The sequence below is a fragment of a genome, unplaced genomic scaffold (genome assembly GCF_019419815.1).
Source record: "Pyrus x bretschneideri cultivar Hongxiangsu unplaced genomic scaffold, Pyrus_bretschneideri_v1 Contig27, whole genome shotgun sequence".
Taxonomy (NCBI): domain Eukaryota; kingdom Viridiplantae; phylum Streptophyta; class Magnoliopsida; order Rosales; family Rosaceae; genus Pyrus; species Pyrus x bretschneideri.
The window spans coordinates 3859260-3885650 of NW_025999579.1; the positions used below are offsets into that span (position 1 = coordinate 3859260).

General features: G+C 36.8%; 4 protein-coding genes across 6 annotated transcripts; all 4 read left to right on the plus strand.

Annotated features, from left to right (window-relative positions):
- The first annotated feature begins 1822 nt into the window (after nt 1–1822).
- LOC125479031 (protease Do-like 9) lies at nt 1823–5621 on the plus strand. The gene is made up of 8 exons (XM_048588037.1): nt 1823–2574; nt 3114–3313; nt 3412–3592; nt 3761–3952; nt 4254–4486; nt 4769–4921; nt 5006–5110; nt 5212–5621. Exons 1-8 carry the CDS (start codon nt 1977–1979, stop codon nt 5308–5310), a joined length of 1761 nt encoding a protein of 586 aa, XP_048443994.1. The 5' UTR covers nt 1823–1976; the 3' UTR covers nt 5311–5621.
- A 6062-nt stretch (nt 5622–11683) lies between these two features.
- LOC125478924 (RING-H2 finger protein ATL48-like) lies at nt 11684–14109 on the plus strand. The gene is made up of 2 exons (XM_048587758.1): nt 11684–11946; nt 13724–14109. The coding sequence occupies exons 1-2, from the start codon at nt 11862–11864 to the stop codon at nt 13897–13899; spliced, it is 261 nt and encodes an 86-aa protein (XP_048443715.1). The 5' UTR covers nt 11684–11861; the 3' UTR covers nt 13900–14109.
- A 2983-nt stretch (nt 14110–17092) lies between these two features.
- LOC125478923 (ubiquitin-conjugating enzyme E2-23 kDa-like) lies at nt 17093–21078 on the plus strand. 3 transcript variants are annotated; one of them, XM_048587756.1, is made up of 7 exons: nt 17093–17237; nt 18718–18790; nt 19006–19085; nt 19378–19492; nt 19803–19855; nt 20056–20184; nt 20739–21078. In XM_048587756.1, exons 2-7 carry the CDS (start codon nt 18747–18749, stop codon nt 20870–20872), a joined length of 555 nt encoding a protein of 184 aa, XP_048443713.1. In that variant the 5' UTR covers nt 17093–17237; nt 18718–18746; the 3' UTR covers nt 20873–21078. The 3 variants fall into 3 exon arrangements, with proteins under 3 accessions (XP_048443713.1, XP_048443712.1, XP_048443714.1); XM_048587755.1 differs by having other exon boundaries at nt 17094–17264; XM_048587757.1 differs by lacking the exon at nt 17093–17237 and adding an exon at nt 18033–18594.
- A 1525-nt stretch (nt 21079–22603) lies between these two features.
- LOC125478921 (probable inactive receptor kinase At2g26730) lies at nt 22604–24715 on the plus strand. Its single transcript, XM_048587753.1, has 2 exons — nt 22604–23930; nt 24123–24715. The coding sequence occupies exons 1-2, from the start codon at nt 22604–22606 to the stop codon at nt 24713–24715; spliced, it is 1920 nt and encodes a 639-aa protein (XP_048443710.1).
- Nucleotides 24716–26391: the final 1676 nt, after the last annotated feature.

Below are 26391 nucleotides of genomic sequence, written 5' to 3' on the forward strand. Positions count from 1 at the left end.
AAAAAAACAAAAAAATAAAGAAGAAATACTGAATATATGTTCCTAGGTTTAAACAATATTAGTTCAAGACTAATAATATTGACCTCTCCATTATCCCATGGAAATAAAATTTGGGAGGATCAAGAAATGAATAGAGATTGAATTGTTAGGTCATTTTGTCTTATTTATTTGTTAATTTTATACTCATAACAACATTTGAACGAGTTTAAGTTTTTTCCTTAATCAAGGTAGAAATTGCTTTTTTTTTTTTTTTTTTTTTTTTTTTTTGTAGCTAACAATGATCTCCATGCTTATTGTTCTATGTGGGCTGGTACAAAACACTCCAGAGAGTGAGCCAATTTTATTCGACCTTGGATTGGTTAAAAGAAGAAGAGCATGTGTTTTTTGCAATAATCAATTTTCATTGAACTTGGAGAAATACTATTTGACCAACTAGGATTTTAGTTTGTTTGTAACTTAAGTTAAAACTATAGTGAAAGTATTAATGTCTATACCCAGTGAACACCAATGGTAAACAGCTAATACAATACATCTTTAGGGGCGTGTAGCGCCCATGATTAGAAAAAATGCATCTCGCATGCGTGTGAGCGAGTGCGGTGAGGCTAGTCTTACCAAAGTGCTTTTAAATAACCAAAAACATTTTTAGAGAAGTGTTTTTTTTTTAAATCAATCCTTAGTAAAAATGCAAGTTAACCTTAGAAAAACACTTAAAGTGTTTTTAGTAGGAAACACTTAAAGTGTTTTTAGTAGGAATAAAAACACTTTTCAAACAAGCCCTATAATGGTGATGTTTTGGTCTTCCGAATGAAATTTTATACATTTGATTATTGAATTTTCACACAAATCTCATATCTTTAACTCGAGCTGACCTTAAACTCGTATATTTTAAACTTGAGCTTGAAATTCCAAACCTCAAACCTTTAACCCTAAATCCTAAATCTTGGCTCTTAACACTAATATCTAGGTTTTATACTGGAATTTGAACTATAAACGCTGAGCATAAAACACTGACCTGGATGTCGGACTCTAATTTCACCAAAATTCCAAAATAACCTTAAGCCTTGACATTTGACATGAAATATGAGCCTCAGATCTGTACCTCGAGCTCTGAATCACAAACCCCAAACACTTAACTTAACACTCAATTTAAAGCTAAACTTACTGTTTTGGATATTAAACCAAACCAAACTTGAACCTAAACATAATTCTGAAACCTTCCAAGAAAAAATAACTCGTGAACTTGTAGTGTATAAATTTCTTAACGTACTTAGAACAATGTCAACCAAAAACAATATTCTAACGGATCAGATTTCCACCTGTACGTCTTAGGTTCAAAACACCTCAATCTCCTAAATTATTATAATAATTTTGAACCCATCCCTTCATTATTAATAACTAGCATATGGGCACACACAAAATGTGTGAGAAATTTTTTTTTATTTTTGTTTTTGAAATAGAAGGAGAGAGGAAGAGAGTGATAGATAATATGGAAGTGATAAGTTTTTTTTTATTATTTATTATTATTTAATTAGAGATATGTTAGGATTACATGTAGGTGAGGTTTTGAAAAAAAAAACAGCAAAATTTGGTTGTGTAAAATTACATTTCTACCTCATATTTCTTATTTATGTTTTGTTTTAAAAGGCTAAACTGGTAATTTAATATAATTTTAATTGACAATGAATATTTTATTAATTAATAAAGAAGATAATAAATAAATAAAAATGCTAGCCAAGAAGAAAAGAATTGAAATTAAGAAGAAAATTGATCGTTTTTAATTTTCTTAATTTTTTCCCAGATTATTTATTTTACATATTTCACCTTCCCTCCAATTACCCTGCACCGTCTTTTTCCCGCATTTTCTTCCCCTCTCCCTCTCTCTTGTTCTCCATCCAAATCCGACCAGTATTTACGCTCACAACCCCTTTCGCAGACACGCAGAAAACAAACATTTTGAAAATTAATAAAAAACCCAAATGGGCAAACGAGGCCGCAAGCCCAAAACCCCCATCACCGAAACCCTAGATTTACCCGCCACCGCCATCGCATCCCCACCGGCCCCGCCGGTTACGACGGCCACAACCGCAGTCGACGACGTTTTCTCCGTCAGCAACGTCGAGATAATCGAGCAGCCTCAGGCCTCGCAGCCCCAACACGAAGGTCGCCGCCGCGGTCGACCTAAGAAGCTCCAAAAGCTCTCCGACAAGCCCGAGGCCATGGCCCCTTCCCGGAGGATACTTCGGGCGGTCGACAATGGTGACCACAAGGTGGCGGTGGGGCCGTCCTTGACGGTTTCGGATCCTGGTGAGGCGTGGGAGGGCGGGGCGAGGGTGGTACCGGCCATGGATGCGGTGGTGAAGGTGTTTTGTACGCATACAGAGCCGAATTTCTCGCTGCCGTGGCAGAGGAAGAGGCAGTACAGCTCGAGCAGCAGTGGTTTTGTGATTGGTGGGAGGAGGGTGCTGACCAATGCGCACTCTGTCGAGCATTATACGCAGGTCAAGCTCAAGAAGCGTGGCTCCGATACTAAGTACTTGGCCACTGTTCTCGCCATTGGCACCGAGTGCGATATTGGTATTCAAAAGCTTTCCTTTTTATGTAGTTTTCCTTCTTTCTGATTATCATTGTTAATACTTTTTAAATTTTCACTGATTCATGATGTTTTTTGTGAATGGGGATGGTATATTGGGTAGAAAATCCTCCTACTTTCTGCTTAAGGGGTTGTTTAACTTGGGTTGTTTAGTGTTTGTTCTGTGTTGTTACGTAGTAAAATTTGCATGGTGAAGATATAGGAAGTGATTTGTTTTTTTGGAAGGGAAGGAGAATTTCCATGTTTACTTAGGGGGAATAGAACAGTTTGATATAAGGTATTAGAAAAGCTGAGAATAAATCGCATAGTAAATGAAGGCACAGGGGATGAAAAACTAATGCAACGGATGAATTTCGTTTGTCATATGTGAATGTGGGGAAAGGTGTGAATTGATCTCAACGTGCATGGAGATGGAGGGATTGTGAGTGAATGTCCATGCACATTATGCATCAATTCCCGTTAGTTGGATTAAACTAATTTGGATATTGTGTAATGGAAGACTGTTGTTTATATGGTGTTGCAGCCATGCTTACTGTTGACGACAACGAGTTTTGGAAAGGAGTGTCACCAGTGGAGTTTGGGGATTTGCCTGCGCTTCAAGACGCCGTTACTGTTGTGGGTTACCCAATTGGAGGAGACACAATTTCAGTGACGAGTGGTGTTGTGTCACGAATAGAGATTCTGTCCTATGTTCATGGGTCTACTGAACTACTGGGTTTGCAGGTAATGAAAATGTAATTCTATCACTTCTGTTGGACATCTGGCTTATCAGTGGAGCATTTTTTCTAATGTCATGTTTCCTACCGTTTGGGATTTTCCAGATAGATGCTGCCATTAACTCTGGAAACTCAGGTGGGCCTGCTTTTAATGACAAGGGAAATTGTGTCGGTATCGCATTTCAGTCCCTTAAACATGAAGATGCAGAGAATATTGGTTATGTCATACCAACACCAGTCATTATGCACTTCATCCAAGATTATGAGAAGAATGGAGCATATACAGGTAAATTTGTTATAATTGATGTGTTTTAAGTATTTAAATTTTTATAAATTGTCATTGGCATAGGTTGTCTTTCTACGTAATGTAGTTACATGTCTTTGAGCCCAGCTGTACCTAGTATTGCCAGTTCTGCATGTCCTTTGAATCTTATGATTGTCTATAATGTGCTAGGATTTCCAATTCTTGGGGTTGAGTGGCAGAAGATGGAAAATCCTGATTTGCGTATGGCAATGGGCATGAAACCTGATCAGAAGGGTGTTCGTATAAGAAGAGTTGATCCCACTGCTCCGGAATCTCATGTTCTGAAGCCATCTGATATCATTCTCAGCTTTGATGGAGTTAATATTGCCAATGATGGAACAGGCATGTGTACTTCTTATATTCCTGTTACATTCATATATATATATGTATTATGGGTATATGTTTATGGCATACATCTGTAATTTGTTTAGCAAGCGAAAAACTCGCATTCATGAAAGAATTTATTATTCTTTATTTTATTTGTTTATTATAGGACATTTCTGCTAATTTATATAACTGTTGTTAAGTGGTGAAGTTCACTAATATAATGTGTGACATGTTTTACCTTTCTGTTTCCCCTTCTTAAATTATTATCGTACTCTATGTGACTTGGCACTTTGCTGTTTTCCACAATGATTTTCAGTTCCTTTTCGGCATGGAGAACGCATAGGTTTTAGTTACCTTGTCTCCCAGAAATATACTGGAGATAATTCAGCGGTTAAAGTTCTGCGCAATTCTGATATTCTCAATTTTGACATCAAACTTGCATCCCACAAAAGGCTAATCCCAGCACACAACAAGGGCAGACCTCCTTCATATTATATAATTGCAGGATTTGTCTTTACAGCTGTGTCTGTTCCTTACCTTCGATCTGAGGTTAGTCGCTCACCTTTAATCCCCTCAATGAGACCTCTTTCTTACATCTGCTTAATGGAAGTTAACGAGAGGGTTTTGATTAATTAGTACTGCATGCAACTATTGTGTATCTACAGTGTCCATATGTATGTGTCCGCTTGTGTGTCTAATTAATACTGGCTATACGTGTGTGCGCGCCTGTGTGTGTAATTAACATCTTAAAAAGTTTATGATAATGCATCTCAAATTAAGATCAAATTATGCAAGCTATCTCAATCCAACTGTTTCTGCTTGTATGTACAGTATGGAAAGGAATATGAATTTGAAGCTCCTGTCAAGCTTTTGGACAAGATGCTGCATTCAATGCCACAATCACCAGATGAGCAGCTCGTCGTTGTTTCACAGGTCCTTGTGGCTGACATCAACATCGGTTACGAAGAAATAGTTAACACCCAGGTCAGGGATTTATTTTTGGATGTTAGTAGTTGATACACTTCAAATAACCTGTTGTTAGATGACTTACTCTGTATGCTTGTGTAGGTTCTTGCTTTAAATGGTAAGCCTGTGAAAAACCTGAAGAACTTGGCAAGCATGGTAGAGAGCTGCGAGGATGAATTTTTGAAATTTGATTTAGAATACCAACAGGTTCTCTCCCCCTCTCCGTCTCACCCCCTTTCCCCTCCTTTGTACACGTTTGCATGTGGTTTTCTGTCTGTATGGTACGCTAATTTCTGGCATATATCCAGGTGGTGGTTCTCCGAACAAAAACTGCTAAAGCAGCTACTCTAGATATTCTTGCTACACATTGCATACCCTCAGCAATGTCTGATGATCTGAAGACTTGAGGTTGGACCGAATGCTTGCGGATTTTTTGTACCCCTCCTCTACAAAGTGTCAAATAGAAACTGTAAGACTCTGGAGGAGGGTAGGCATACTAGCTATGTTTTCACAGTTCTGATATTGTTTCCTGGCGGGCTGTTAAGACTTGCGGTTAGAAAAATGCAGTAGGTGTAGGTGCATCATTGAGGATTGTTGTTTTATCTCTTCTTTCAAGGGATGGATGTAACCGTATGAGGACATAAAATTGACCAATCGCCCCCAAATTTTGGTTTTTAACAAGTTTTCTGTAATGCATGAGGCATATGTTCAACTGGCAGTGTCGTACCTTCTTTTCATTTCTTATAGGGGTTTGGAAGGGGATATTTTGCTTTTCCTGTAAAGAGCTAGCCTAGTTATGTCACTCCATTGTTCTCGAACTTCGACTAACGTTGAAAATTGTAGCTAGTTTACTAGAGATGCTCTAAACGTGCTTGGAAAAAAAATGCTCTATTGACTTGATGGTGGTGGTGGTGGTCACTATTTTATCTATTGCATGAGTGAATTATCAAATCACTAGTGTAGATTTAAGAACAAAATGATAAGATGTAAAAAAATACACCAAATATCACTTTCGACGATAAGCTTATGATGGGGTGTGAGGACTGTGGACTTGTCTTCCCACAGGCCACGACGTAAGGATTGGGTTCGAAGCGGACTGCCTGCATATCTTGGGAAGAGAATCAAACTGCGTGTAGTTCGTGTTATCGTTTATTTTACTTGATTTGGAGGCGCTAGCGGGGGACCCACCTTAGGGGGATCGGGACCGGATTCCTCATGACTACATCCATCGCTTGCCTATTCCTTGCCCTCTCTTGTACTTTGCAAATGCAGTTTATGTTAAGCGTTGGTTTCTTTGCTGGATGCTAGTCATCGATCGTCGTCATTAGTGTGCTTATTGGATCAGTCCCTATCCTTGGGTTCGATCGAGCTTTCCTTCCTTCCTTTCTTTATCCCTTGATTTTTAAAATTGAAATAATAGAAAAATAATATAAACTAATAGCGGGGCCTCCAATGAGATTTGTGTAGAATTATCAAAGAGACGGGTCATACGGCCCACTTCCAACAACACCGATATTGTCCCCAACTTGGTAATTACCACATGCACAATCCGTCAGGTGTGGGGTTTTATCACTAAAGGCCTCGGTATTCGTTGGAGTGAAGTTATGATATTTAAACTCTTCTATTCTCATTGATACAGTCGATGTGGGACATGTTAACAATTTGTAAGTGTTGAAAATCTTTGGAATGTCCTGAATATATTTTAGAAAACATGTGGTGCGACTAGATTGACTCAAATTTTGGCTTGTAATGAATCTTGTAAAAGTTCTTTAAATTGATTGGAAAACATGGGTTATATAACTCACATTTTTGTGAAAAATTTGAAATTTTTAGTTTTAGGAAATATTTTGCATGGGAATTAACAAAAATGTTGCAAGACCTTTAGATGTGGTTTTATCCTTTATTAGGTATTGAAACTAATTTTTATTGATTTTAAAGTTGAAAATATTAAAAATAATGAAAGCTAATAGCGGGGCTCCCAAAAAGATTTGTAGGTGTCCGAAATCTTGGGAATGTCCTAAATTAGTTTTAGGAAGCATGTGGTGCAAATAGAATGACTCTAACTTTTGCTTATAACGAATGTTCTAAAAGTTCTCAAAATTGATCGGAAAATTGTGGGTTATATATATAACTCACAATTTTTGTGAAAAAAATTGACATTTCTAGCCTTCGGAAATATTTTGCATCGGAGTTAAGAAAAATATTAATAGACATTTGGACGTGATCCAACCATTTATTAGGTCCTGAAACTATTTTTATTGATTTTTAAAGTTGAAAAATAAAAAAATATATGTAAATTTAGGTTTTAAATCGTTAATTTCAAGTATATAAATATGAATTATAATAGATTTTGTACGGAAAAAAATATATTTTAAAAAATATGAATGTTATAGTTTGTTGTTATGGTAAAATAAATAAAAGAAAAAAAATATTGAAAGGGAAGGATCGGTATGAAACTAGCGACTTGACCCCAAGGAAAGCGCTAGCGTGATAGTGACAATCTTCCCAAATGATCGGTATGAAAGTATCGATCATATCATTTTTTTTTTTCTTCTTTTTTCTTTTTTCATTGAATTTTTTTTCTTCTTCTTACATTACTTTATTTAGATTCAAATACCTATAGATTTATATCCTTGTTTTTGAATTTTTTGATATGAAAATTTTCACCAAAAATACAATTTGTAGAACATGAAGATGATAGTTTAATATTGTGGTATGGGAAAAATGAAAATTTAACAAAAGTTAAAAAATAAAACATAAAAGATAAAAAAATTAATGCTTGAGGCGCAGGGAGACGGAAGCCTAAACTCATGCCCTCGGGAAGGCCCAAGGCATAGCAGAAGTAGTGGAGGCCTGTGAGATTAAAACTAAACCCTACTCCATATTGATAGAGGCTTATATATGCTCCACCCCTGGCACCAATGCTTCGTGGGCAACAATGGTGGACCCGTGCGCTCGACCCGCATTGTTTTGCGTAGTCGGCCACCTCGTTTTGCATGCACCGACATGTCTCGTTTTTCGTGCATCGACCCATTTTGCATGCTAGAAGTCCGTCTCATTTTTTTCGCCCTGTTCTCCGGGCATGAGTTGGCTGGATCTATATGGGTTAGCCGTTGTTATTAATCGGGCTTAGCATTTAACTCAAATAACCTGCAATTCGGACCCACACCTACCGCGACCGACCGCATCCACCACCCTTACTTCTATTTTCCTCCACTTCCTCAGTCTCTGCTTTCTTCTTCTTCTTGTTTCAAATTTAGGGTTCGCGATCCCTAAATTGATTTGACCATTTTCTTCAATTCTCGTGTTCTGTGTATGGAGAAGATGAGCGAGGCAGAGCCCACTTTAGAAGTATCTTAAGAGTTGGGAACATTCTCTGCCTGCAGTGGCTACGTCTTCATTTGGCAATGACAGTTAAATATTAGGGTAGAATTGTGGAATCTATGTCTTTTGTTGAAATGCAACAAAGTTTTGATACTTTGAAATGATACGGGCTCCTTGTTACTTGCTCTTGAAGCCTCAAGCGATAATGTTGGCAATGAAAGTGAGGATTCGGTGACCTCACCTGCTCCTATTTCAAAGCCCCTGGGAAAAGATAAGCAAAACAAAGCAAAGAGAAAAGAGATGCAAGGTCCGACTTGTGTCAAACTTTCTTCCGCAACTAAACAATTTATTGAAGGCGGAAGGGAGGCCACCACGGAAGAAATGGTCCAAATGCGCTTGCTCTTTGAGAAGCAAGCGGATTTAAAGCAATAAAGGTTTGAAATTGAGTTAATGATGGAGGACCTCAACAAGTACACTCCAAATAGGAAAAAGTACTTGCGTGATAAGTACAAAGAAATCTTGCAAAGGCATGCGGCAAGGAATATCTTTGAGAATGATGATACATGATCTCATGTCTATTTCCCAAGTACACCATGAAATCCACCACGAATTTCACCACCAACTCAACCAAATTATGATGAGTATTACTATGATTAGTAATTGTAGTAATTTTTATGTAATGTTTTAATTATCGTTTTTCATTTTTATTTAGTGTTTTAATTATCGTTTGTATAAGTAATTGTTGTAAGATTGAAGTATATTTGATGAATTTTCATTATTTATTGGAATATAAATATTTTTAGGCTAAAATGTTCTTCAAAATAAATTAAGACAATATACATAAATTTTATTGTAAGAAAAAAAATTACAGAAAAAGAAATTTAGGCTAAATTCATTCTTTAATTATTTTGGACTAAAATTTTAAGCTAAAATTATTGTGAGAAAAAAAATTTCTATTTTTGGGTTAAAACCTAAATTTTATGAGTTAAAAATTTAGGTTTTAACACCAACTATTAGAGTTGGTCTAAATGAGTGATTGCTAGTGTGCTAAAAAACTATTCAAAGAAATTTCTTTTGGTAGGACTTCACATCTAGCTTAAATATACTGACTTTCGGTTTGCCCCAGAATTTCTTCAAAAAAGTTTCTTGTTGCATATGTGATCTCTTTTTAAGAAAGCAACTTACTTGGAACATATTTAATGATACGTAGCGCCTCATGCTATGTAAGTTTTTATCTTCTTTTTGGAGGTAGTTATGCCATTTCATGAAAAACAACATATTTGACACGAGTAAACTTCAATTATGATATTGCATGTCAATGCTATGACAATGTGTAAACTTTTCCCTATAGAACGTTGTAAGGACACAAGAATGGGGTGCGTTCACCAAATTTTTCTCCATAGGATGATTTTTAATAAAACTAACTGTTGAAATTTAGACAGGTGTAACAATCACACTAAAAAGGGTGTGGTTTCAATACTAGTCTGCTACATTATATTTTAATTATTAATTTAATTTTCATATTATTTTCAATCTCAGTCATTTTTTTTTTTTTTACGTGTATCATTAAAAAGTTACAGTAAACACTGGCAAATTATCAAATATCAATTTCTTTATTTGAGTAAATACTTTTTCTGCGCGCATGATGTGTTTTGATCAGTGTTTAAAATATCTATGAAATTGTATATTCTTGTCGAAATATCTGAAAAATCAAAGATCAATATGGAAGGGGAGGGTAAAATGCAAACTTTACCTTATTTCAGCGAGGTATAGGAGCCAAAAAATGATCCTTTGTGTATAATCCTGCATAATCTCGAATGTTATCAATTCCAGTACGTATGATACAATGCAAGCAAAAGTTCCTAGATTCATGGAGATATAAAACAGCATATAAGTTATCATGCTTGGATATCCACCATTTGAGTCTCCAACAATTATTCCAATAATTACATATCCAATTTGACTTATGGACGAATACTCAAGCCTATGTTTCATGCTTGTTTGAGTAATAGCAATGAGATCCCCCGAAATTCTTAGTATCATACTAAGAATAGTTAGGATTTCCAGAAGGAGATGTCATTCGTTTGATGAGAAATAAAAAGGAATATCAAAAATTCGAGTGCTTGAAGATGAAGCAGCTACTTTCGAAGTAACAAAAAGAAAAACAACTTGGAACATGGGATCGCTTTTTAAGAAAGCAACTTACTTGGAACATGTTTAATAACATGTAGCGTCTTGTGCTATGCAAGTTTTTATCTTCATTTTGGAGGTAGTTAATTATGCCACTTCAATTATGATGTTGCATGTCAATACTATGACAAAGTGTAAAATTCTCTCTATAGAACCTTGTATCATTGGCAAGGACACTTGAATGGGGGTGCGTTCACCAAATTTTTCTCTACATGACGCTTTTAATAAAACTAACTGTTGAAATAGATAGACGTGTAACAATCGCACTAAAAAGGGTGTGGTTTCAATACTAGTCTGCTACATTATATTTTAATTATTAAATTAAATTTTCATATTATTTTCAATTTCAATCAGTCATTTTTTATGTCACCTATCATTAAAAAGTTACAGTAAACACTGGCAAATTATCAAATATCTTTTTCTTTATTTGAGTAAACACTTCTTCTGTGCGGATGATGTGTGTTTGATCAGTGTTTAAAATATCCATGAAATTGTATATTCTTGTCGAAATATCTGAAAAACCAAAGATCAATATGGAAAGGAATGGTCAAATGCAAACTTTACCTTATTTCGGTGAGATATAGGAGCCAAAAAAGGATCATTTGTGTATAATCCTGCATAATCTCGAATGTTATCAATTCTGGTACGTATGATACAATGCAAGCAAAAGTTCCTAGATTCATGGAGATATAAAACAACATATAAGTTATCATGCTTGGATATCCACCATTTGAGTCTCCAACAATTATTCCAATAATTACCCAATATGGTTATGATTTCCATAAAGAGATGCGATTCTTTTGATGAAAAATAAAAAGGAATATAAAAAATTCGAGTGCCTGAAGCTGAAGTAGCTACTTTCAAAATAACAGAGAAAAAAGCAACATCTGGAGTGGGAGAGTTAGAGTTGAAAAAAGGATTCCTCACTTCTTTTTCTCATTCAAAACCGTGCATGAAACTCTCATCTCGTACGGCTCCTAAGTGATAAAAGAAAGAAGAACTCATCAAGAATATTAATAATACTTACTGATTGACTACAGAAATTTTAAATCTGAATAAGTTGATGTATCGATCCCATTGGAAATTTTCATAATTTATGTCGAGGACAACAGATATTAATATCGATATTTCTATAAATTTACATATCGATATTTTAAACCCTGGTTTTGATTAATAATTTAGAGACGTGCCACACTAGTTGGGCCTAGGCATGAGTTGGGCGGATCTATATGGGTTAGCGGTTGTCATCAATCGGGCTGAGCTTTTAACTCCAATAACGCGCGAATCGGACCCCACACTTAACCGCCACCGACCGCATCCACCATCTTTACTTCCATCTTCCTCCACTCTCTCGGTCTCTGCTTTCTTCTTCTTCTGATTTCCAATTTAGCGTTCGCGATCCCAAATTGATTTGACCATTTTCTGCAATTCTCGCGTTCTGCGCATGGAGAAGATGAGTGAGGTGGATCCCACGTTAGAAGTATTTTACGAGGAGAAGAAGCGGGTCCGCAACCCTTGGGTACCAGTTGGTAAATTCCCACTTTGATTCTTTCACTGTCTTTCGGCAATTTGTTTCCTGTGATTGTTTTGTTCAAATTGTGAGGTTTGATATGAGTTGATTTATGCATATGTGATCGTAAAGTCTTGTGCTTGTTTGAATTTTTGGTGATTTGGGATTTTATATAAAGCTAATAATTTGGAAAAGTTAATTAATTAGATGATTAAATTCTGGTGAAAGGGTATTTGTAAAGCTTCTTTCTTGGTTAATCTATCATTAGAAATTAAAATCAACTATATATTTATATATTTCGAAATTTATTTGAACTTCATTGCTTTAGCTGTGGAAAATAGAGCTAATTCTTATCTGGGTTAGGTTAGTGGAAGTTAAAGTAGAAGCTAATTTACTCTGGTTTTTGAATTGTTGGCCATTTGGATAGAATGTAGAATATAGTTTTCAGTTTAATGTCAATCGTCTCTCGTAAATTTTCTGTCTGCTGTCTATGAATTTGGAGAAGTCTTGGGACATTTTTGTTAGTATCCAGTGCAGTGGCAACGTCTTCATTTGGCAATGACAGGTGAGTATTACAGTAGAATTATGGAACCTATGTCTTTTGTCGAGATGCAACAGAGTTTTGTTATTTTGAAACGTCACGGGGTCCTTGTTATTGGGGTGCTGACCGAGTGAAGGTTAGGTATGAGACTGACATTTAGTCTAGTCTTAAAAATGAGATATTACGAGATTTAAGAGAATGCAGAAGTTTTCCAAGGAGAAGTGCTACTTGGATTGCGAATTGGGAGTCACTCGGGTCCTAGAAAACTGTAGTGGTGGAGATGAAAACAACTAGGGACATTTGTATGCTGGATATTATGGTACGGGTCTGGTTCAAACTTCAGAGTGTATTCTTAATCCGGAGCTTATGGATCGTCTTTTCGTTTTAAATTTTCCTTTGAACTTGATTAAACGGAGAGAAAAATGTTTTCTTTTGTGTATGGTTTCAAGCGATAAATGTGGGAATCAGATCATCTCCGGATTTGTGTCCTTCGGATCATGCGAATCAAGTTTTCTTGGCCGTTTGATTCAAATCCTGTGCTCAGAAATCTTTTTTTCTCCCCTCTTTTCTTTCCCTTCTTCCTATGGTGCAAACATATTTCTTCTTCCTCTTTCTTTCCCTTTCCTCTTCCTCTTTTTCCTTCCTCTTCCTCATCCTCAAAGATTGCAACCTTAGAGTTGTTTCTTAATTTTTGCAGTGAAAAATTGACGACCCAAATCAGAAAACAGGTGGAGAGAGAGAGAAACATATCTCTACGAGAGTAGATGTAGGCAAGAATGGCGCCCCAACCGCCGCCATCATAGTACATCTGAAAATGGAGGATCTGAACAGAACAAACACAGGCCTTGCCGGTCCGACCATCTCTCTCTCTAAAATCAGGGGAATGTACGAGGAGGAGGAAGAAGACGAGGAATTGATCGGATGAGTTGAGAGGAAGGGAATCTGCACCATAGGAATAGGAAGGGAGAGAAAGGAGGGGGGGGGTGGTGGAGGAAGAAATATTTCGGACTGCATGATTTGAATCAAACAGCTAAGATAACTTGGTCTGCAGGAACCGGAGAGGATCTGAACCCATAAATGTTTAATTGCAACATTTTGATAGTTGAATGATGCCAAATGGGTGTGCTTTCTGCTTCCTTGTCTGTCAAAATTATTCTTGCAGATTATTCCCTAGTGTTGAAGCTGTGATTTGTGTTGCTTTTATTAGTTAAAATGAGATTCATTTCGGTTAATTCTTTAAAACTAAACTTTTCAGGTGCGATGTTGACTGCTGGTGTGCTCACCGCCGGCTTAATCAGTTTCAGGCAAGGCAATTCTCAGTTGGGCCAGAAGCTAATGAGAGCTCGTGTCGTTGTCCAAGGTGCCACTGTGGCTCTTATGGTTGGCAGTACATACTACTACGGGGATAATCCGTGGAAAAAGCCAAGTTAAATTATTCGATGGTATTATTGTTCTTCGTTATTGCAATTACATTGTTGTTTCATCCATGTTGAAGCGAAATTAGGTGTCCATGAGTTGCATAGCTTGCGCTAAATAAATAACATTTTTCGAAGGAAAAGTATGGAGGATCATTGTGTTGTATTTGTAAGCCATGTTCACCTTGAATGTCCATATAACAATCAAATAGTCGACATTCAAGTCTTCAATGTTCTTATGCTCGCGGGTCACTCGAGCAGTTTACGCATCTGGTGCATGTTCGAGTTTTCCAGGGGTATGATATCCACACATCTCATTTTACTTCTCAGACATTTTTTTTAATTTTCGACCGTCGGATCGAATGAATTGAAGAAGATCAACGGATAGAAATTATTAAGGGGTGTGTGAAAAGTAAAATGGGGTGTGTAGATAGTATACCTCTTCCATCAATCGTCCGTTTTCAAGCCTAAGGATCGGATGCTCGATGTAAACTCAAGGATGTGAAAACTTTTGGCAATTGGGTTACAAAGATTAGTCGACAAACTTTTCATTGTAACCTAACACGACGGCGTAATGTTACCGATCTAACACGACTGCGTAATGTTATCGATCTAACACCACCGCGTAATGTTAGCAACTCATTCATGTGCAGTAAAGATCTTTTGTAATATTTTTCAACGAGGAAAAGATTTGGGAATGAAAATATAAATGCAAACCAAATCAAGTAAGGACTTTGTTTACTCATTTCACTAAAATTAGAATCAAGAATTGAATTAATTAAGTTATTATTGGATAAGAATATATATGGACGTCCTAATATTTTTAACAAATCAAAATATTTTAAACAAAAATCAAAATCGTGAATATTTTCATTATACTAATCTAATAAGAACACTAATATATTCCATTTTCAGTTTGTCAGTGTAAATTATATTAGTTTTGATTTTATTGCAATTGTTTTTGCAATTATGTTGAGATACATGTCTTGTATACATTATTGATGAATGAGGATTGTCATATCCCGGACTCGATTCTACCGTAGAACGATATTGTCTGCTTTGGGCCCCGGCTATGCCCTCACGGTTTTGTTTCTAGGAACTCACACGATAACTTCCTAGTGAGTGGTAATTGAAATTGATTTGAAAAGTTTTGTTTCGCTCACTCACATTTTCTATTTTTGCACCCCTCTAGGTTCTAACAGTAGAGTTTCGTATCGACGAGGATTCGTGGCGCCTTTCAGTACATATGTCTTCTTATGACGGTATAATTATTATTTTACCTTACTGTACTATACCTATACTCTGTATCATGCGTGAAATGGGTATAGACCCGCTCATCGCACACTCGTGTACTTAAGCATTTTTAGGTTTTAATTTATTCAAATTTTATACACTATCACACTTTATGGCTTCGTCACCTTCTAGGTGTCGGCCAGCACAGCTCGATTCGGGGTCCTAGTGGACACTCCGGGTCGGGGTGTGTCAAGGATCCTCTTTGTGAAGATCTCGGAGATCCTCTAATCATATTCGTTCATCATACATCGTGCAACCAGTTTTCGTCAGTTACTGTTTATATTTAATTTTAAATAAAAAGATTTACAATCATTTATGGTCATACGATATACGATGAACGAATGTGATTGAAGGATTTCCGGGATTCGAAGAGGATCCTCACAAAGAGGATCCTCATTCATTGTTGATGTACTTTGAAATGTTTTATGATAAATTCTTTTATTTAATTATAATAAAACAAACATATAATAAATACTTTTTAAAGATAAAATGATAGCAGTTTTATTATAATATTAAAAGCTAATACAAACATTAACGAGAGCATTCCGATTAAAATTCAAGAGGTCCTCAATCTAAAGAGACGATAATAATAGTTCACATAGAGAGTTTTGGGATTAAAAGTTAAAATGGTCCGTATATTTATCAATTTTTGTACAATATTTATGTCACATCCTGGCCCAGGTGGGACCACTTCCCGGTCCCGCTCCACTACCGTAACACGATATTATTTGCTTTTGGGCCCCGACCACGTCATCACGGCTTTGTTTTTGGGAACTCACGAGCAACTTCCCAATGGGTCACCTATCATGAGATTGCTTTCGTGCACTACTTGCTTAACTTCGGAGTTCCCATGGAATCCGAAGCCAGTGAGCTCCCAAAATGCCTCGTGCTAGGTAGGGATGAGAATATACATATAAGGATCACTCCCTGGGCAATGTGGGATCTTACGATCCACCTCCTTTAGGGGCCCAACGTCCTCGTCGGCACACACGCGACCAGGGTTAGGCTATGATACCAATTGTCACATCACGACCCAGGCGGGACCACTTCTCGGGCCCGCTCCACCACCGTAGCACGATATTGTCCGCTTTTGGGCCTCGACCACGCCCTCACGGTTTTGTTTTTGGGAACTCACGAGCAATTTCCCAGTGGGTCATCCATCATGGAATTGCTCTCGCGCACTACTCACTTAACTTCGAAGTTCCCATGGAACCCGAAGCCAGTGAGCTCCCAAAAGGCCTCGTGCTAGGTAGGGATGATAATATATATATATATATATATATATATATATATATATATATAAGGATCACTCCCCTGGACGATGTGGGATCTTACAATTTATCATTGAGTAAACTTAAAAAAAAAAGTTTTTAAACACTTTCTTTTTCATATTAACAAAACATCCCCTTTTTCTTCGCTCTTCTGGAACCGTAATAAACTTGCTTAGTGCTTACGCTAAGGAATTCTATCCAATGTTTTCTACTTTTAAGGAAAAACATACAATGAAAATAATATATATGGTTCAATGAACAAGAAAAAAAAAACTATAAAAAATACCATAATTGAGGAGATTTACTTGGTAATTATGAATCGAATTCATGTACCCTAACAATATTAAATTTTAATTTTAATTTAATTTTGAATTAATGTCACAAGATTAGCTTTAATTTTAAAGGAAAACTAATGAAAATGACTTGAAAACTTTGAGTTTTAATGATAAGGAAAAAATAAAGGATAAAATAAATAGTAGCAGAATTGAATTTTTAGTGTGAAAATGTGATTTTTCGTTAAAATAAAGAATATCGTGAACTTTTCGGTAAAACTCTTTAATTTTAATTTGAGACCGTGCGTGCCACGTAATAACGCTATTATTTGAACACGTGCGCCTGAACATGTCGACGTTCACAACCCCCTTCCCCAACTCTCTCTCTCTCTCTCTCCCCCCCTCACCCTCCTCCTCCTCTCCTCCCCCGACCCGTTGTTTCTTCCTTTTCTTCTCCAATTCCAAATTTTCTCAATTTTCTGTTTGGTTCTTGGGAATCTTCAGTCAGACAAGAAAAGGTTTGCCCCCTTAAATAAGTAGCTCTTGTAAGATACCCAGTTCCCATCCTCTCTCTCTCTCTCTCTCTACACACACACACATTTATCTATTGTTAATTTTATTTTTCATCGACATTCTCAAAGAACAAAACTTTTTCTCTTTCTTTGTATATGATTTTCTGGGTAGGTCTTAGATCTTCAAAAGATTGCAGCTTGCTTTTAATTGTTAGACTTCAGAAGCACTTATGACATTGATTCACAAAATCTCAGTATTGGTTTCATGACAACATTCCAATTTTTATTGAATTTTTGATAGGGGGAGTTGAATTACTATAATGCCTCAACTAGGTGTGTCTAATAATTGGTTAAATTTGGAAAGAAGAAAATTTGGAATCCCATTTTGCTCAAAGTTTTTATTTTATGCTGTGGAGATAACAGTTGCATTGCATTTTTTTTTATCAAATTGTGATGACCCAATTATAACTTTTAATCCTGTTGTGCAGTTTAAGATTTCCCATGAGTGTGATATTTCAATTTTTTTTGCTTTTTCAATTGTGTGGCATGTCTGTTGTTGTTATAAATTGTTAAGTATGCTTGCATAAACAGACTTTCAGATGATAAGTATGTTAGCTTTGCAATGTAGTATATCGAATTGCGGGGAGCTGGGCTTTAGGCGTTTTGGTTAGACTTAGGGTGAGTGATGAATGGTAAACATTCGTGTTCGACTTGGGAACTGACTCTCCAGGTTGAACTAGTAATTTTGACAGTAGTTTTCTATGGTTATGGTCCAGCTTTACGGGAGGCAATGTCCATTTTAAGGAGAGGCCGTACTTTGTACATGGTGGCGAGGCATAGTCAATGCATTTAGATTCTGCAATCTGATGTCATTGGCGTATGGTATTAGTATATGTAACAAAAAGCTTTACCTGTCAGATGGAAGATGGTTCGGTGACCCTTAAGTTGCAGTTATGGAAATCTAAGCTATAAATCATTTTTTCTTTTTCTACTTTATTTGTACAGTTGATTGATTCTGTGGAACTAATGAACGGAGAAACTGGGTTAGTTTTAGTTGAGGTGGCTTTCTTTCTGCTGCATCATCCAATGGGTATAAAAGTCTCTAACAAAACGCACTACTATATATATAGGCTGGTATGGCTGATACTGTAACATAGGTCCGTTTCTTTGATGGTCATGGTTTGTGAAGAACGATCCCCCGTTTAAGCAGACTTATAACTTATTTTGTTTGTATCACTAATTTTGCTTATGCAATCTACAGATAAGTGTTTACCTTGATTTTGACATCGATTAAATCTGAGTTTTTGTTACTTCTACTTCTGCTTCACCATTTATTTTTGCGAATCTTGTTGATTTCCGGAAGGTCAATGTACCTTGTTTGTTGTAAATTAGACTGTTTTAGTTTCACCCATATGGTTTTAACATATTTAATTTCTTTGAAATTTGTTTCCATGAAAAGTTGATCACTTTGGTACGTTTGTGACAGGTTTGGGATTTTCATTTTAATAAGCTAAGATGTCTTCTCCAAGCAAGCGGAGAGAGATGGATGTCATGAAGTTGTAAGTTGTTTGTTACTTAATACCTCCAACCTTTGCAGTGTGGGTCTTATGTTTCATAAGATTGGTTTTCTCCTTTTGGTTTACTGAGTGGGATGCAGTCTTTTAGGTAGAAGTATGTATAATCAGGTTGCTAACTTCATCTCTGGCACGAAATAAAGCTTTGGAACACTATTTCTAATGCTTTTGTTTTCCATTCTTTTCTCAATGATATTCAGGATGATGAGTGACTATAATGTGGAGACAATCAACGATGGGCTGAATGAATTCAATGTGGAATTCCATGGTCCGAAAGAAAGTAATGTCCGACACTCCTGCTTATACTTCATTGCATAAATTTTCTATATGTTTATGTGTGGGCATGGTGGCACACTTTAACTGAATTTGGTATAAGAACCTGTGCAATCACTCAACTTGGGAAAGTTTTTCATCTTTGTTTGCCTTGTTGTAACTTTATTACAGTTTGCTCTTAGATCGGAACTTGTAACTTTATTACAGTTTGCTCTTAGATCGGAACTGCATCTTGCTTCCTTTATTTCCACTAGGCTTTTATCAGCTGAGGCTCTTACAGTCTGATGATATGGTTGCAGGCCTTTATGAAGGAGGGTTTTGGAAAATCCGTGTTGAGCTTCCGGATGCTTATCCATATAAATCTCCTTCTATTGGCTTCATGAACAAGATTTTCCACCCTAATGTTGATGAGCTGTGAGTGTTCTTCAGTTTTAAAATCAAATTCACCTCACGAATAATCCAGTTTAGTTACCTGTAGGAACTTTTAAATTCTAACTGCTACTAGTGGCACGCTGGCAGATTGGGTCAAACAAAGGCAGAAGTATTAAGTTTATTTAGAAATTTAGAATGCTGTAATACTGCTGTTGATTATCAAATGCTTTGAATTAGTCTCTGGTTTTGAAAAATATGATTTATCTTTAGTAAGCAGCAGGACCTTTATTTATTGGTTATTAATGTGGTTTGTACTACTGATTTGTTTTTTTTTTTTTTTACGCGATTGCAGATCTGGTTCTGTCTGCTTAGATGTAATTAACCAATCATGGAGTCCAATGTTTGGTAATTATCGTCCTGTTTTAGTAAAAATTCTGACTCTCTTTTTTCATTACACTGCTGAATTGTTGGTTTTGTGTCATTATACTCTCTTCCATGAGTCGGTGATGTTTCGCGGTTCTATTCTGTTTCACTTTTCTTTTTCTTTCTTCATTTGGTTTTTCTTGGATTTCTCACATATATGGTCATGTTTCTTCTTGATGCAGACCTTTTAAATGTTTTTGAAGTTTTCCTTCCACAACTGTTGCTTTATCCAAATCCTTCAGATCCACTCAATGGTGATGCAGCGTCATTGATGATGAAGGACCGAAAACTCTACGATCAGAAGGTCAAAGGTAAAACTTCATCTGCAAGTAATATACCTTTCTTTCAGTAAATATGCTTTAAACCAACAATGCCTAAATTTTTGAAACTTCACCGCAAACTCTCTCACAAATAACTTAGGTAAATTAGGAGATGGACCTTCCAAACATGAGCATATGTGTGCAAGAGCTCTTGCTTGTAATTAGATAGTTCCATACTCTTCCTACTTTTTCTTGGTTCCTTTGACGTGTCTTGAGTTGGAATTCCAATACCGTCCCATAGCTGTGAGTGTGACTTCAGCAAGATGGTCCATGGACCATGGCTACTCGAATTACAAGTCTATCTCCGGCCCCTTATTCAGTGCTTTCGGCTAACACTTACATACAAGATTCCACTTAATTTTCATAGTAAGTTAGTTCCTTCAGCTTCGAAGATGTTATACCGGGAGTATTCTTAGAACGCAGAAGCTATTTTTCCTTGGTTGCTCACAGAGCATAAGCTAGCGAGGAAAATGTTCTTTATTTTCGCGGGATTTTTATCATGTAAAGTATTCTGTTTACATATTCCCACTGTGATTTGTGGACAGAGTACTGTGAGCGATATGCAAAGAAGGAGCACATTACCAATACAACACCAGACGAGGAGAGCGATGATGAGAACATTAGTGATGAGGAAAGCAATTCAAGCGACGATGATATTGCTGGACATGCAGACCCATAGTGAACTGCAGGTGCAGGGGGAAACTTTACCTATGATTAAAAATCTACTTATAGTTATAGCAGCAGCATTGTAATCCCCCATTACACGCTTACGATTTGAATTAAGTTTACTACCAATATTTGTATGACTAGATTCGAAAAGATTGCGTTTTCTTGTAAAAATTATGAATTGTGTGAAATAATCTACTTCTGTCGTTGGTTACTGAACTATTTTAATGTTATGAAAAGAGTCCGAGTCACATAGGATGATGAACATGTAGAAATGATCAAGACACAACTATTTTATGTGTTCTTTCAAATTCTATGAGATGTATATAGAATTGTTTGGGTAGACGGACTTTCATCCTTCAAATTGGTCAATTTTCTTAATCAAGACAATTAATAGCATACCAAGTGTATTGTTCTAAAAATCGGCCTTGGTGCTAGGTGATGAAGGCTCAATGTGATTTAGGCCAAAAAGTGGAGGAAGATGTGGTAAGAGCTAGGTGGACTAGGCGGTTCATGATTTAGGGTTCCATTATTTTTTAATTTAAAAGAACTCTTCTCTCGCCATTTCGTGTTTTCTCTTCTTCCCCCACCACCCCCCCCCCCCCCCCCCCCCCCGGCGCAAAAACACCCCCAAAAAAAAAAAGAACAGGTGGTTGTGATGATGGCTTAAGGTTAATAGACATTTTTTTTTAAGTATAAGTAAGCACCTATTTATATGTTATATAATAAATTGAATTAAATCCACCTAGCCCAACCTGTCGCCCGACTTGCGTCTAGTGTTTTCTATAGACTCGAGCTTCTGTGTTTGGATTTGTACTCGAGATTTTGTGTTCAGATCCAGATTCAACTCGAGGTTCTGTGTTTGGATCCATGCTCAACATTGCGTGTATAAAAAAGAAACGAAAGTCTGCAACTTGACCCGATGATTACTCTACTTGTGTGTTTGTACAACGTGCAACACAATAAGGGAGAGCATGATACCTTTGTGTGCCATTTGCCATGCTCATCCATGGTTGACTTGTCTTCAACTTAACCCAGTCAGTCACAATCTTATACCTATTTTTAAGTAATTATAAAACAACCTTAAAACTAATTGAAAGTTACAGCCTTGGCACTTGGAACTGACCATTGTCTAATTCAGAGATTAAGGAACTAATCCGATTTGAGGGGTCTCTACAAGTCACTATAACAAACAGTACTTGATTAACATGTGGCATTACTAGGACCATTTTATCATCTTCAATTCCAAAAAAGATAACACGCGGCTCCTTACATGTAAAATGTCATTCTACGTTATAGACCAATAACCATTTGATACGTGCATAAGCTTTTCATTGTGGGTTTTTCATAAGAGATGTATACATTTGTTCAAAATGTATTGTGATTCGTAGGTAAGTAGGAATAACCGTGTTCTTTCTAGAAAGGCTGGTTGAAAAAGACATGCCATCAAAAAATTTGACCGTTTAAAACTGCCGGCAAAGATTTCTTTTTAAAATTGTTACAGACTTTAGTGCCATCTGTTATGAGCCCTACATACACCCAGAGAATGCTTCAAACTCTGTCAGTGTTCATCCAATCGGCAGCAAGTGATTCCATCAACCAACTCCAACATTTCCGTTTGTTCCTTTCTTCTTGTTTCTCCAATTCCAATCACCGAATCCCACTTCATAAGGAAGAAACACCAAACCACAGAGCCATTTCCCACACCCAAAAAAATCCAATTTGTACATAGAAAACACGAAAAATGGATCGAATTCCCATTCGGGTGTTTGCCATTTTGATCCTTCTCGTAATCTTTCCAGTGGCATATCCAGAAGATCAAGAGTGGATTCAGATAAAACAAGCGTTGGTGCAGTTCATGGACAAACTCTCACCGGTCAATGCAGCGCCCATGAACGGAAATTGGGGTTGGAACATGAGCTCAGACCCCTGCGGAGATAAGTGGGAAGGTGTGACATGTGATGGAAAGAATTCTGTCAAGAAAATAGTCCTCGAAACCTCAAATTTTGCGGGAATTCTCGATGCAAACTCTCTCTGCACGGTGAAGTCTGTTGGTGTTGTGAGTCTGAAGAACAACAAGATCACTGGACAACTCACAGAAGACATTGGAAACTGCAGAGATTTGACTCACTTGTATATAAGTGGGAACCAGTTTTCGGGTGATCTTCCGGCGTCTCTTTCGCAGTTGAACAATCTGAAAAGGGTTGACATCTCTAACAACAACTTCAACGGTGAGCTTCCTGATTTCTCAAAGATTTCTGGCTTGATAACTTTTCTTGCTCAGAACAATCAGATTGATGGGAAAATCCCTGATTTTGATTTCTTCAACCTCAAGGAATTCAATGTCTCCAACAACAACTTCAGCGGCCCTATCCCCGATGTCAAAGGCCTATTCAAAAATGATAGCTTTTTCGGTAATCCTCAGCTGTGTGGAAAGCCACTGCAAAATGCCTGCCCTCCTGCGCAACAAACTTCCAGAATGCCAAAGAAATCGAGAAAGTCCTGGTTCGAAAAGCTTTTGCTCTTATCAGGATATATAATTCTTGGCCTGGTTGTTGTTTGCTTCTTTCTCTATAAATTTGTCAGCAAAAAGAAGATCAGAGAAGATGAAGAAAGGGGCAGAAATAAAAAGATGGCTGCGAATGATGCTGCTAGCACTGTGCCTAGCACTACAATTTCTTCTAGTGTGAAGGATGGTAGTGGTAAAAACACGGCAGAGTACTCGTTATCATCTGTTGAAAACGGAATGGCTCCACCGCTCGTGGTTCTCACTAGTCCATTGCTGAGGGGGTTGAGTTTTGAGGAGTTGCTCCGAGCTCCTGCTGAATTGCTTGGCAGAGGGAAGAATGGAAGCCTCTACAAAGTCATGCTCGATGGAGGGGTTAACTTAGTTGTGAAGAGGATCAGGAACTGTGGGATTTCGAGCCAAAAATTCAAGACTCGGATGACACAAATCGATCAGGTTAAGTGTCGAAATGTCTTGCCTACTGTTGCATTCTATTGTTCCACACAGGAGAAGCTCTTGGTTTATGAGTATCAGCCTAATGGCAATCTCTTTAACCTTCTTCATGGTAGGTTACGCTTGATTTGATCAATTTTTTTCTATTTATATATATATCTCAAATCACAAACATAACTGGTTATTCGTACTATCCTCTCCACATGTTCTGACGCGCTTGAGAATAGGTTTTTCTTACTGCGAGTATTTTGTTTACGATCAAGTAAAATTTAATCGAATTGCTCATGGGTTTTTGGTAACACAGGATCTTCAAACGGACAAATATTTGACTGGGGAAGCAGACTAAGTGTTGCAGACATCATTGCTGAGTCATTGGCATTCATGCACCAAGAGCTACATGAACATGGCATTGCTCATGGCAACCTAAAGTCCATGAACATTTTGTTCAACATGTCCATGGAGCCCTGCATCAGCGAATACGGCATAATGGAAGTCGAAAATCAAGATGGGTCACTCCTTTCGCCAAACAACCGGATTGAAAGTCCGAATACAGGCCATGCAGATAGCACGTTCAATGCAGATAGTACGTTCAAGGGTGATGTCTATGAATTTGGTGTGATACTTCTCGAGCTTCTGACTGGGAAGCTGGTGCAGCAAAACGGGTTGGATTTACCAGGGTGGGTGCACTCGGTGGTTAAAGAGGAGTGGACTGTCGAAGTTTTCGACAAGGCTTTGATCCAAGAAGGTGCAAGTGAAGAAAGGATGGTGAGCTTGTTGCAGGTAGCATTTCAGTGCATAAATTCAACTCCAAATGATAGGCCAAGTATAAGTCGAGTTTCGGCGATGATTAAGTCGATCAAAGAGGAGGAGGAGAGATCCATATCCTCTGATCCATGAAAAGTAAAACAGTTCAGCAGTTGCAGCTCACTTGTTGGAGCAATTTGATATAAAAAATGTTTGTTTTTGGGTAAACCTATGATGTTATTGTCCTTGTCACTTGTTCATATGAGTTATGTTACATGAAAATTACACTTGGGAAAAGGGAATTTGTGGCAATAAAAAGACCATGTAATAATAATATGTATGCATTCACTATTTTTCGTTTTCCTTATCAACAGGGGATAAAACAGTCGATTTAGATTTTTTTTTCAAAGTTAAGAAGAGAAGTATCACTAGATTAAGATTTAGTTGATCTAGGTCGAATTATTTGGTAGAAAATTTCTCACCAAATTGCTTGGAGACTGATGGAACCGACTCACAACGGATAGTCTTTTTTCACAAACAATCATTTGATTTTGGTCATTCTGTAAAAAATCTCCGTTAAGTTGAGGGTATTTTTGTTAAATCAACCTCTCCACTTGAACTAGTGAATTTTTTTTTTTTTTTAATTTAACAGAGATTTTTTTATAGAATGATCAAAATGATTGACGGTAGACAATCTCAATGACCATTTCTATCGATTTTAAATTTCAGAGCCAAAAGTGAAGAGTTCTAATAATTTCAAATACCATTTTTGCTAAAAAGCCGAACATAATTTGGATCACAAGATAGAGGCACAAGAGAAATTATTTTGAGTATTATGTTGAACACTATATGCATTCGTCTTAAATAACGTGAGGAGAAGTGGACTGACTCCAAAGACCAAAGGGTAAGACAAAATGGACTCATTCAATATCCACAGGGTGTCCAAAATGTCTGAATATGTATCATATAATGTACAATCCTCTAGCTTATATAATTGATTAGATTATATATATAAAAAATATATAAAAAAGAGTGTCGCACCATTAACATAATCTGCAACAAAATTTATTAGCAGAAAAAGTATATTTTACATCTGATTGTATACAATTATGCGTTTATTTTCCTCGTCATATTGTAACGTAGAAATTAGTAAACGGTCACATTCGACCAGGTAAACTCAAGAATCTCTCCTTTGACCGGCTTGCCAGTTGGTTATCAACTAACATCAGACAAAGATTGTCAAACAAATAGAGGTAAGCATTACAAAAACATGATTAGTCATAATCACATGTGTTTAGTGGATACAATCATGGATATGATTAGGTGCTAATACGTGCCAGGAAAAGCAAACGCAACCTCACCATTACACACTCATTTTTACTTTTTATATGTTTTTTGGATTTTCTTCAATATAGTTGAAAATTGAGAGTCGTGTGTGGAAGATAAAAATGAGTGTGTGGATAGCACCACTCTTTCTGTTTTGCCACCATTTCATAGCCAGGAAAAATCTAGAATAATGCTACTTACACACTCGTTTTTACCTCTCACACACTTATTTTAATTTTTATTTTGTCACTATATCTGACGGTCGAAAATTAAAAGGATGTGTGAAAAGTAAAAAAACAAATGTATAAACAGCGTTACCGGAAAAGCTAATATAGTACGATAAAAGATTTGCATTGGTAGTACATGACTTTTTACCTACAAAGAAGAAGACATTACCTACTGTTTTTTACTTACCCATTTCATAGTTACTGCGGTAGATCATTCAGATTTTCAGTCTAGAAGTGGTTGATAGTGTGTTTTCATGCCAGGATTGATGAAAAAGA